Source organism: Carcharodon carcharias, chromosome 22 (assembly GCF_017639515.1).
Source record: "Carcharodon carcharias isolate sCarCar2 chromosome 22, sCarCar2.pri, whole genome shotgun sequence".
Taxonomy (NCBI): domain Eukaryota; kingdom Metazoa; phylum Chordata; class Chondrichthyes; order Lamniformes; family Lamnidae; genus Carcharodon; species Carcharodon carcharias.
Window position 1 is genome coordinate 35,194,480 of NC_054488.1, and position 11,216 is coordinate 35,205,695.

The 11,216-nt window shown below is 46.9% G+C and overlaps 1 protein-coding gene across 1 annotated transcript; it reads right to left on the reverse strand.

The window, feature by feature from the left end:
• Positions 1–9,244: 9,244 nt before the first annotated feature.
• On the reverse strand, positions 9,245–10,613 carry rasd4 (rasd family member 4). The gene has a single exon (XM_041217137.1). It carries the CDS (start codon positions 10,396–10,398, stop codon positions 9,772–9,774), a length of 627 nt encoding a protein of 208 aa, XP_041073071.1. The 5' UTR covers positions 10,399–10,613; the 3' UTR covers positions 9,245–9,771.
• Positions 10,614–11,216: the final 603 nt, after the last annotated feature.

Genomic DNA, 11,216 nt, shown 5'->3' on the forward strand with positions numbered 1-11,216 from the left:
AACAAAATGATTCCAACAGAACTTAACAAGATGCTGTGTGACTATTTACTGTATAGAACAAAAACTGACCTAAATAGCACTGACATATAATAGCAGAAAGAAAATCGCTTTGATCAAACCCTTGATAAATACGGTTTAACTTTTTGGTTTTATCAAATTTTTAACTTCATGAAAATAGTTATTGCCTACAGCTTCATAACCAACCTTAATACTGATCCAATAATAAATGTTAACTGACTTCTGTACTCAGTAATGGATGTAACTGAAAACAGCAGCATATTATCAGCTACCTGATAGCATCTAAATATTGAGTGCTTACTCTGCAGTGGACATTCATAATAAATCATCTGGCAGGCAAACAAAAAATAATTCAAAGGAGTTGACCTGAAAGAAGCATATCATTATCAATTTGTCCAATGCACAAGAACAAATAAAGTATTGTTTTCAAGTGTAAAGCTAAGTATGTCCAGCAGACATCTATTCTCCTTCCCTCTCCTTTTAACTAAACTACACATTAAAAAAATGGCACTTGCTACCCCTTCTGGGAATAGTAGCAGTTTAAAAGAGTAACACTTAACAAAATGTTTTAATTAGTTTGTCAATTCCTTTCTTGATAATTCCCAGTTACTCCATGAGTGAATTGCACAGACAGTTCAAGCTGATATCTGAACTCACCAGTGAAGCATATAAACATATTGTGGACTTTGTTAACCCCAGCTAAGCTACAACATTCTTACAATGTCGTTCATTTTCTCAGTTGACAGCAATGGCCTTCTATCGTTATTGTATACGTTTTTTCTCATTTAAAGTAAAACTAAGTGACTTAGGGCGGAATCGTCCCAGATTTGCTCTAAGTGTGGTAGCGGGCGGAGAAAACATTTCACCCGCCGACCACAATGGCGCCTTCTTACGCCATATAATCCCAATCCCGCCACGTTAATTATGCATTCCCAGGAAACAGGCCTTTTCGAGGGCAGGCAGGCTCTCATTCACCACTCCCACCCCCCCAACCCCCACTCACCTCGCCGCCTCATCAGGCCAGGTGCCATGTTTAAAGTGCAGCCGCGCACACACATCTCTGTCCTTCAGCCCAGGAGTGCTGCACAGAATTCATGGCACTGGGAGGCAAAAAGACTGCAATCCCCAAGTTCAATGATGTGTCCCTCAGATGCCTTTTGAACAAGGTGGAGGCCCTCTATGATGTCCTCTACCCTGCTCTGGCCCTATGGAAAGCGGTGGTCAGTGCCAATGCCCTGCAAAAGTGGTCGGCCACCCAGTGCCACAAGAGGATGAATGATCTCCCCCATTCCACCAGGGTAAGTCACTCTTCTCATTAATCTCAACTCTCTCATTCACAAACCCATCACACATACACAGGGCCCTCACCCACTGCCAGTTCAAGGGACATCATCATTCACTCTCTCACACACACCTTCATTGTCTTCATCCCATCCATGGGACCACTCACCACCCACACATGCCAGGCATCTTATCATCTGGCCTGGCAGGCATTCTGCCTACATTCTCTCCATCTCTGTTCATGCAGGACAAGTTGGCACACAAGAAGAGGGAGAGGTCACAGATTGGTGGCGGAATGCCTGAAATCAAGGCCCTTATGGACTTTGAAAACAGAGCCATCCAGCTGGCTGGCGAGGATCTGGACCGGTCCTATGCTGACGGTGAGGTCAGCAGTGCAACATTCATCAGACAACTGTGCCGTGAGTGATGTGTCCTCTTTCACAGGCCACTGCCATGCACTAATTATCTCTCCTTGCTTTTGCAGGCACACCTGCCAAACAGCCGACGGAGTCCCCGACTCAGGGCCTCCAATCAAGCTCCAAAGAAACCTCTGAAGGGGAATCTGAAAGCACCCTCTTTGAAGTCTCAAAACAGCACTCACCACATCCTCTACCAGCGTAGAGAGATGCACCTTGGTGGGATCTAGCTTTGGAGTAGCCTTGGAATCACAATCTGGTGAGCACATCACACTCTGATCTACAACAGGAGGCAGCAGGGACTTCCCAGATCCCCAGCGCTCGGAGGACGACTGGCGGCCAGAAATTTGCTGAGTCTGAGTCAGATGACGAACCTTTGGTCATGTCTCAGTTGCTGGAGCTGCAAAGGCAAGCTTGGGAACATCAGGAAGGGATGTTTGCTACGCTCCTCAGATTGCAAAGCACAATGGAGGAGTCCATCTGCTTTCAGACTGAGGTGATTGTGCCTGCATGTGAATGCACACAGGTCAACACCGGTCAATTCCATCGCTGACACCATAGTTGGCCTCCAACAGTTTGTACACGAGAGGGGTATGGGGCAGCTCGATCTCACTCCAGCTTCTCCTTTTCTTCAAGGAGTCAGCCAGGGAAGAGGCCCTGGACTTGTGCAGGCACCCATAGGTAGGAGAATCAGCAGGTGCACACCAGGGTCATCCACCCAGGTGACTCTGGGAGCATCAAGCCCATCCGAATCCCCTCTTCCTGGGACCTCTCCAGCTCCCCAGGCTGAGGAGGGTGTCACTGCCACACAGCAGCATCCTGAAAGCAGGCTGGAGCCCTCCAGGTCCCAGCCTCCAAAGGATGCCTGCCAATGTCACCACAGATGGTGTAGCAGTCAGCAGGCTGCCTCCACCTCTGCTGTGGATGTTCAGGGAGCACCAAGACATAAGGGCAGGGTTAGGAAGCTTAAGAAGATGTAGTTGCACAGCCTGGGCATAGGTGTTAATCACTTGTACATAATGTTCACTGTTGGAAATAAACTCTTAAGTATGTCTCCCTGCCTATGGCTCCTTGTTCTGATGAGCAGTGTTTGTGTCACTCAGATGTGAAACCTTTCTGCACAAGATAAAGGCAGGTGTCTCAGTCCAGGGCCTCTTCCCTGTGCTCTGTGCAGCCTTCAGACCAAAGTGATGGTCCAATCTCACACTCCCTGGACACATTACTGAGGCCTGTACCTCGATGGTGCTTGTCATTGCTGCCAGAAAGTTGTGGGCAGGTGTCACAGAGTTCTATCATTCTCTCTGTCTGCTCTCAGCACCTTTAAGGTGAGGCTGGCTTCCATCTCTTCAGCATCTGTGACCAGTGACGCTGTGCTGCTGATGGGCTCAAATACTGAGGGCTGACAAAGGATCAGGTGCTTTTAAAGTTATATTGTTGTGTCTCCATGATATGTCCCTGATCACAGACTACAAGCGAGCTGCCCTTGGCCAGACAGGAGTCAGACAATCTTAGAGACTATGTGAAGATCTATGGAGTGTCCTCACTACATGTTGTCATCATCCTCCTGCAATTGAGTGACTATCAGGGCCTCCACTGCATCTCCATGACAGGAGCATTCTCACAGAGGGTATTCACGCTGCCATAAGCCAGACTGGAGTCAAACGTTCATAGATGCAATGTGAGGACCTATGGTGTCTCCTCACTGTATGTCGTCATCATCGTCCACAAATCTAGCAGCTATAAGGGACTCCCAAGTGCACCTGCTTTGTATGGCCAGTGCAAGGGCCTCATCTCCGTCATTGTCACCTTTGAGGACCTCCTCACCCTCATCATCGTCAATGTCCTCCTCATCGGAGACCTCCAGCTCCTCTCCCTGTTGCAACTCCAGGTTGTAAAGGGAGCAGCAGGTGACGAAGATGTGTGACATTCTCTGTGGACTATATTACAGGACACCACCAGACCGGCCCAGGCACTGGAACCTAATTTTCAGCAAACCGATGATTTGCTCCACCAAGGTGCAAGTTACAGCATGAGCCTCATTATACCTTCGTTCTGCTGCAGTTTAAGGCTGTTGCATGGTTGTCATCAGCCACACCCTCTGCGGGTAGCCCTTGTCCCTGAGGAACCATCCCTTCAGCCTCTGTGATGTCAGGGATCTATGACCAATTGAGAATGTAGGACTCGTGGACACTTACATGGTACCATGCGCAGACCTACAGGATGCACTTGTGGTGGTCGCACACCAGCTGCACATTCAGCGAACGGAAGCCCTTGCAGTCGACATAGTTGACCGCTTGTTGCGATGGAGATTTGAACACCACGTACCCTGTGCCTGTGGGAAACCCAAAATCTGGGCAAATCCAATTGCTCTTGTATCCTGGCTGTCCTAGTCCAAGGAGAAATGCACAAAGTTGTGTGGCCTCACGAAAATGGCACCCATGACCCCATGGATGCATTTGTGGGTGGAGGCTTGTGATATCCCACAGAGGTCACCTGTGGAGCCCTGAAAGGAGCCACTGGCATAAAAATTGAGGACCACGGTCACTTTCACAGACATTGTCAATGGATGCCCTCCATGTTCTTGTGGCACCAAATCCTGCAGTAGCTGGCAGATGCGACCGACCAGTTCTCTAGACATATGCAGCCTTCGGCAACACTGGTTCTCGATCATTTGCAGGAATGAAAGGTGGCATCTACACATCCTAGGTGTCGCTAGGCGCCGACCAGTGACGGCTCACTGTGGGTCTTTGGCGGTGTGTGGAGCCCAGCTGCCCTTTCTTCCTAAGGGTGCTGCTTCTCCCTCTGCACAGCCAGGAGCCTCCGTCACTATTGTCTCCATCGTCTTCAATCTCTGTTCGCCACGAGGCATACAGCTAGTTCACCCAGCTCCATGCTCCTGGGTTAGCTTGGGTGTTCTAAGAACCTCTGTTGGTTAAGTCTGAAGGCCCCTTAACACCTCCCAGGGAGTGCTGGCCACCACTTGGATGGCCAGAGTTTAGTGTGCTGCATGCTGTGCTCTCGGCTCAGACGCAAGCATTCTCCTAACCCACATTGCAAGGCTAATCTGTTAGCCTGAACCATGGGGGATACTGGTCCAAAATAGAATGATGACATTGCAAGGTGCTGTGAGCGCCTCCACCAGTGACTGCACCAAGGCCTTCACATGTGCCCCAACCACAGGGCAGACCTTACCCCCCACTCCCCCAACTTGTCTCAATCTTGAAGCCCAACAGTAAACCCTTGCAAGTGCTGCACAACGTTACTGTGCACTCACCTCTGAGTTCCCCTCAATGTGCAGCCTGCCAAGTGCAAGGCTTATATATGTTTGGGGAGAGAGACTGTGAGGTTCTTAAGCAAATTGATATAGGGAGTGACAAGGTATTGGAGGTGTTGGCAGGTGTAACAGTGGACATATCTCCAGGTCTGGATGATTTGTGTCCCAGATTGCTGAGGGAGGCAAGGGAGGAGATCACAGGGACTCTGACCCAAATGTTTAATTCCTCTCTGGCCATGGGAGAGGTTCCAGAGGACTGGAGAACAGCTAATTTGGTTCTGCTATTTTAGAAGGGTTGTAGAGATAAGCCAGGGAACTACAGGCCAGTGAGTCTCACGTCAGTGGTAGGGAAACTATTGGAGAAAGTTCTGAAGGAGAGAATATATCTCCACTTGGAGAGGCAAGGCTTGAATAGAGATAGTCAGCATTGCTTTGTCAGAGGGAGGTCATGCCTAACAAATTTGATTGAATTTTTTGGAGGAGATGACCACATATGTAGATGAGGGTAGTGCAGTTGATGTAGTTTATATGGATTTCAGCAAGCCTTTGACAAGGTCCCACATGGGAGACTTATAAAGAAGGCAAATGCACATGGGATACAGAGTAATTTGATAAGGTGGATTCAAAATTGATGACCATGTTGGGGGTAGGATTAGTAAGTTTGCAGAAGACACAAAGATTGGCTGGGTGGTTAACAATGAGGTTGAGTGTCTTGGGCTACAGGAAGATATAGACAGGATGGTCAAATGGGCAGATAAGTGGCAGATGTAATTTAACCCTGAAAAGTGTGAGGTGATACACTTTGGAAGGAGTAATTTGACAAGGAAGTATTCAATGAACGGCATGGCACTAGGAAGTTCTGAGGAACAAAGGGATCTTGGCGTGTGTGTCCATAGATCTCTGAAGGCAGAGGGGCATGTTAGTGGGGTGGTGAAAAAGGCATATGGGACACTTGCCTTTATCAATCGAGGCATAGATTACAAAAGTAGGGAGGTCATGTTGGAGTTGTATAGAACCTTGGTGAGGCCACAGCAGAAGTACTGTGTGCAGTTCTGGTCACCACTTTATAGGAAGAATGTGATTGCACTGGAGGGGGTGCAGAGGAGATTCACCAGGGTGTTGCCTGGGATGAAACATTTAAATTATGAAGAGAGGTTGGATAGACTTGGGTTGTTTTCATTGGAGCAGAGAAGACTGAGGGGCCGACCTGATAGAGGTGTACAAGATTATGACGGGCGTGGACAGAGTGAATCGGAAGCAGCTGTTCCCCTTAGTTGAAGGGTCAGTCACAAGGGGGCATTAGTTCAAGGTGAGGGGCAGGACGTTTAGGGGGGATGTGAGTAAAAACTTTTTTACCCAGAGGGTGGTGACGGTCTGAAATGCACTGCCTGGGAGGGTGGTGGAGGCAGGTTGCCTCACATTCTTTAAAAAGTATTTGGATGAGCACTTGGCACATCATAACATTCAAGGCTATGGGCCAAGTGCTGGTAAATGGGATTAGGTAGGTAGTAGGTCAGGTGTTTCTCATGTGTTGATGCAGACTTGATGGGCTGAAGGGCCTCTTCTGCACTGTGATTCTTTGTGATGCTGTTGTGTGGGCGGACGATCCAGCTGGGGGACGATGTGTTACAATGAGGTTCCCTATGTCCGATGGTGGGAAATGCAGTCCACCATTGATGGGTGGAGTGGATGATTGCAAACTGGTTTCACCATGTAGTGAAACTGAATTTTTGGTCATCTTGCCATGTTGTCCGCTCACGCCACTGAGCATGCCCGGCACCAGCGGGCATGGAAAATTCAGCCCTTAATTTTTGTTGTGTTCAATTGTTTGGTGCTTGACTGTGTGTGTGTGTGTGTGTGTGTGTGTGTGTCTGTTGACTGCTCACTGTGCTGTGAGTCAAGCCTGTTGATGCAGTTAGAGAAACCGAAACCCAGCTGTAAACTTGTGGCTGCGGACATTACAAAAGCATTGGTAGTACAGTGAAGCTTGTGTTCACATACAGAATCTGGTAAGTGTCATCTCTGCATATCTCTGAGGCATAAAGCACAATATTGTTCAATAGCACTTTCTGCTCAAAACATCTACAAATCCCTTACACATCAAACCATTGGAGAGAAAGTAAAAAAAAACCCAATATTTTTCACTAATGCAATAAGAATCTTTACAGTTCTCATGGCACAGAATATGATTAGCCTCCTAGTTACATGTCAGTCAGTGAGTGGTATGAATGCCTGGAGTCATGCTTTCAAGCTTGGTTATTTACTGTGAAATACTGATTTGAGCATTGACCTTTCACCTGTACAAACTGAATTGAGTCTATGCAGGTGCTTGGGAATCTCCCTTTTCTCTGCTGACTTCAGGTGTTTAATGGAATGATTTGGGGAATTTGTATAAATCCCCAACCGCTTAGTTTGGCACAGGAAATCTAGGAAGTGAGGATAGCTTGGGGTAGAGGCTCCCCATCACCACCACCAACACCCACCCCCCCACCACCAAAAAAACTCCCCCTATATCATTCTGCACCCCACCCCGGTTTAGGAATTGGTACCCCCTGGGATTGCCGTTTAGGGATCAGACTACCCTCACACTCCAACTAAGGGCTGCTATTGGTTGAGGCAGCAATGGTGGGTTATGGAGAACTCCTTGCTGTTGTCGCATACACTTATGTGAAGAGATAATGTTTTAAAGCCTGGATATGAGAGGCATCTGCTCTTTTGGTGCTCTAGTTGTAGCTCGCTAATGAAAATCAATGTCCTCTAGTTTAGAGGATCAGGTCGGCGTGTTTAGTTGGTAACAGTGTTCTTCGATAATTTCAGGGTCGCCAATCACTCCTCTATCAGGAAAATTCATGCTATAAAATTGTGCAGTGTAACGTGCAATCGAGCGATTCGCCTACTGCTCCCTTAAATTAAATTAAATCCAACGAAAATAAAAAATATCAAAGGTTAAAATATTTCAAATTGATGTTTTGAAAAATAAAATGCCAACAGGGGGCGCTATGAAAACACTCCAATTCATTACAAAAAACCCCATTAAAAATCAATGCAAATCATTGATATTCCGCTAGGTGGTAGAGAGATAACCTTTTTAGGAAATGGACTGAGCAGAGAGACAAGCAGACAGACCGCGCTCGGGGAAAGGCTGTGGACGGTGTGCGTTTTCCATACAGAAGTCAACGTTATACACAACTTCCCTCCTAGAAACAACCTATATTGTGCTGTGTGTGTGTACACCGTAAGTTAGCACTACTGAAGTTAAGATCATTCAGATAAATTTAACAGGGTTAATGTGTGTTCGGTTACTTTAATCGAATCTATGTGCAAAGTTCCTAGTAGATTCGGCACGTTTCAGTCTCACTTCATTATCGGGTGAGAGAAGGGGAACTGATCCCTGCAACTTGGATCACTCCGGACACTTGCCTTGGGGCAGGAGGGGCATTGGGGTATTTGACCAGTGACAACGCTGTCAAATTATTCTGGTGAAACTATAAAGGGCGATCCAATGAGATGCCTAAACTCCATAATCGTAACAGATGAAGCCGTTTATATATATATATATATATATGTATATATAACACGAATCTCCAGAGTAATCTGAGCTCGCAGTGAATCTGAAATCCTTACATTTTGACCGCGGGTTGAATCTTCATCCGTCCAAATTCCCGTTTGGCGAGTTTTTGTTCAGTTTTATGTTAATCTATGTCGTTTATTAAAACAATTGATAAAGTGGATTAGTTTCAAAAACTTCTGGTAAAATCGGTGCTGCTTTAGCCTCCCCGCGATACATAAAGGATTTAAACTCCAAGCACCTGCGAGTCTGCGGTCATTTTCAGAGTAGATTCCGCGCACCTTGGTAATTCGCTGTCTGTCACCTCCCCGTATATTCGCCTATTAACCACGTGAGTTGTTTACCTCCATCTCCGTGTGCCTACTGTACCTACTTTGAGATTTATGATAAAAGCAAAAAACTGCGGATGCTGGAAATTGAGATTTATGGATGTGCATAACAGCATTTCAGTTTAACACACAAATATAACATGAATTTTTAGTCCAGTTTTAAAGTGTGCGGCCACGGGATGTAAACGTGCGCTGTGGGAACCCAGGACGGGGGGGGGGGGGTGAAAATTGCAAATATGCCCAAAGCAGGCGGACTACACAATCAGAGGCACCACATTGTTCGGGATAAAGTCTTTATTGATAACTTTTATAAAATAAATATACAAAAGAATATGCATTCTCAGTGACAGCGTAAGGAAAGATCTGATAACATGTGAGTGCAAATAAATGTTAACCCCCCCCCCCTCCCCCATTAACAAATAACGGTGATGATTTGAACTTTGTAAACAAAGATTCCAGGCTGCACGATCAGTGCAGATTGAGGACAAACTCTACTGGAAACGAATACTTAGATCAACGCTGATACGACTGTTAGGCTGGAAAGTAACCTGCTAACGGGTTTACTTTAAATGCATACATTAATTGTTCAGCTTACTGGATAAACATCAGCATCTTCATTGAAATCAAACTTCAGCGCAATTAACGGTAACAAAGATTAATTCAATTGGTTTTCATGTGCCCGAATGCTACCCTCCTTCCCATTTGTTTTTTCTTAGCACCGTAATAAGTTCACTTACACAATTTGGAGACTCGTTGCCCCCCCCTCCTCCCAAACAAAAAAAACCCCAAACCCATTTCTAAACCCCGGAAAGGGCGAACAGTGTTGCTTTTTTTTTTGATCGGATCAATCGAACAGGGAGAGTCCGTTCAGCCGGAGGTTGGTCTTTAGGAGATGCTACAGCTGTTGGTTTTGTTCATGGGGGGTCGGCAGTTGTTCTCTGTTGGGAAAGTTTCCCGCCTCCTCCTCAGGGCTGGACTCAGGCGGCTCGGCAAGTTGACTTGCTGCAGGAGCTCTCGGAAAACTTCCAGCACGTTGGCGTTGTCCTTGGCCGAGGATTCCAGGTAGCGGTTGTTCCATTCCAATTCCACCAGCGACATGATATCTTCACTGGACACTTGCCTGTCACTTCCGTTGTCCGTCTTGTTGCCGATCACGACAATCGGGGTGTATTTATCTTCCTTGATGTCGAGGATCTCATCTCGGAGGCTTTTCACAGCTTCGAAGGATTCGGCATCGTCTATGGCATAGACCAGGGCGAAAGCATCACTGCTCTGGATCGAGAGCTTCCTCATGGCTGGGAAGGAGTAGCTGCCGCTGGTGTCCATGATCTCGATTTTGACCTTCACTGACCCCACATCATACTCTTTGCTGTGAAGCTCGTCCACTGTCCTCTTGTACTTCGACTCAAAGGTGTCGAGTAAAAACCTCCGGATCAGCGAAGTCTTCCCCACTCCAGCTGCCCCAAGGAACACTAAGCGGACTTGGTTTTTCTCCTTCACAGTGAGGGACATGGCTGGGTCTGATTTCTGCTTCGGACTTTTGCAAACTCTTCAACTGATTCAAACTTGAGGTTCTGGGGAGAATGGTTGAGGTTTTTTTTTGGGGGGGGGTGGGGGTGAGGGCGCAGATGGAACAGCTCAGGGGATTTCTGTACCTCAACTATCTCTCAGGAGAAAAAGCAGCGGCTGCATGCGGAGGTAGTTTCAAACAGCAACTCGCCATTGGCCACACCTCCAACTCCGAGTGTCTGCCTCACACTCGCCTTTATCAGGGAAGCGGCCACGGTGACGCTGGCCGCTGCCACCCGCGCTCCAATCAGAGTGTCACAGGCAAATTAGTGGCGGAATAATAAATCCATGGCCTTGAGTTGCTCAGCAGCAAGAGTTTACTGCTTGTCATCGTGAAATGCCCTTTGCATTGTGCGTGGACATTGATTTAATCAGGCACATGCTCTGTGTGGTGTGCAACGCACTGACTCATGTGTCACGATATAAAACCTGCGAGTTTGTTACATGATTGGAATAGTTGGGAAGGTTATGAAAATAGTTTCATAAAACGGGAAAGGGTTAAGAAGTTGTGCGATGTCATTTCCAGCCTGGCTCTTGGTTCTGGAGTGTGTTTTGCGCACTAAATGAGCTTAATTTCGTAACACGGCTACGTGTTGTATGGTCATTATTAGTTATCGCTATTGAGCCCCTCCATACAGTTAGATTATTCTTGATGTGTACCTCCATTCCATTTACGTGCCTGTGTTCCATTTCCCTTAATTCCCTAATTTGAAAATAACAATCGACTTTAGTCTCGTAAATTTTAATTAACTCAGCATTCA

Bases quoted from the DNA above. Each gene is read 5' to 3' on its own strand.
- rasd4 (XM_041217137.1), bottom strand. From the start codon at position 10,398: ATGTCCCTCACTGTGAAGGAGAAAAACCAAGTCCGCTTAGTGTTCCTT.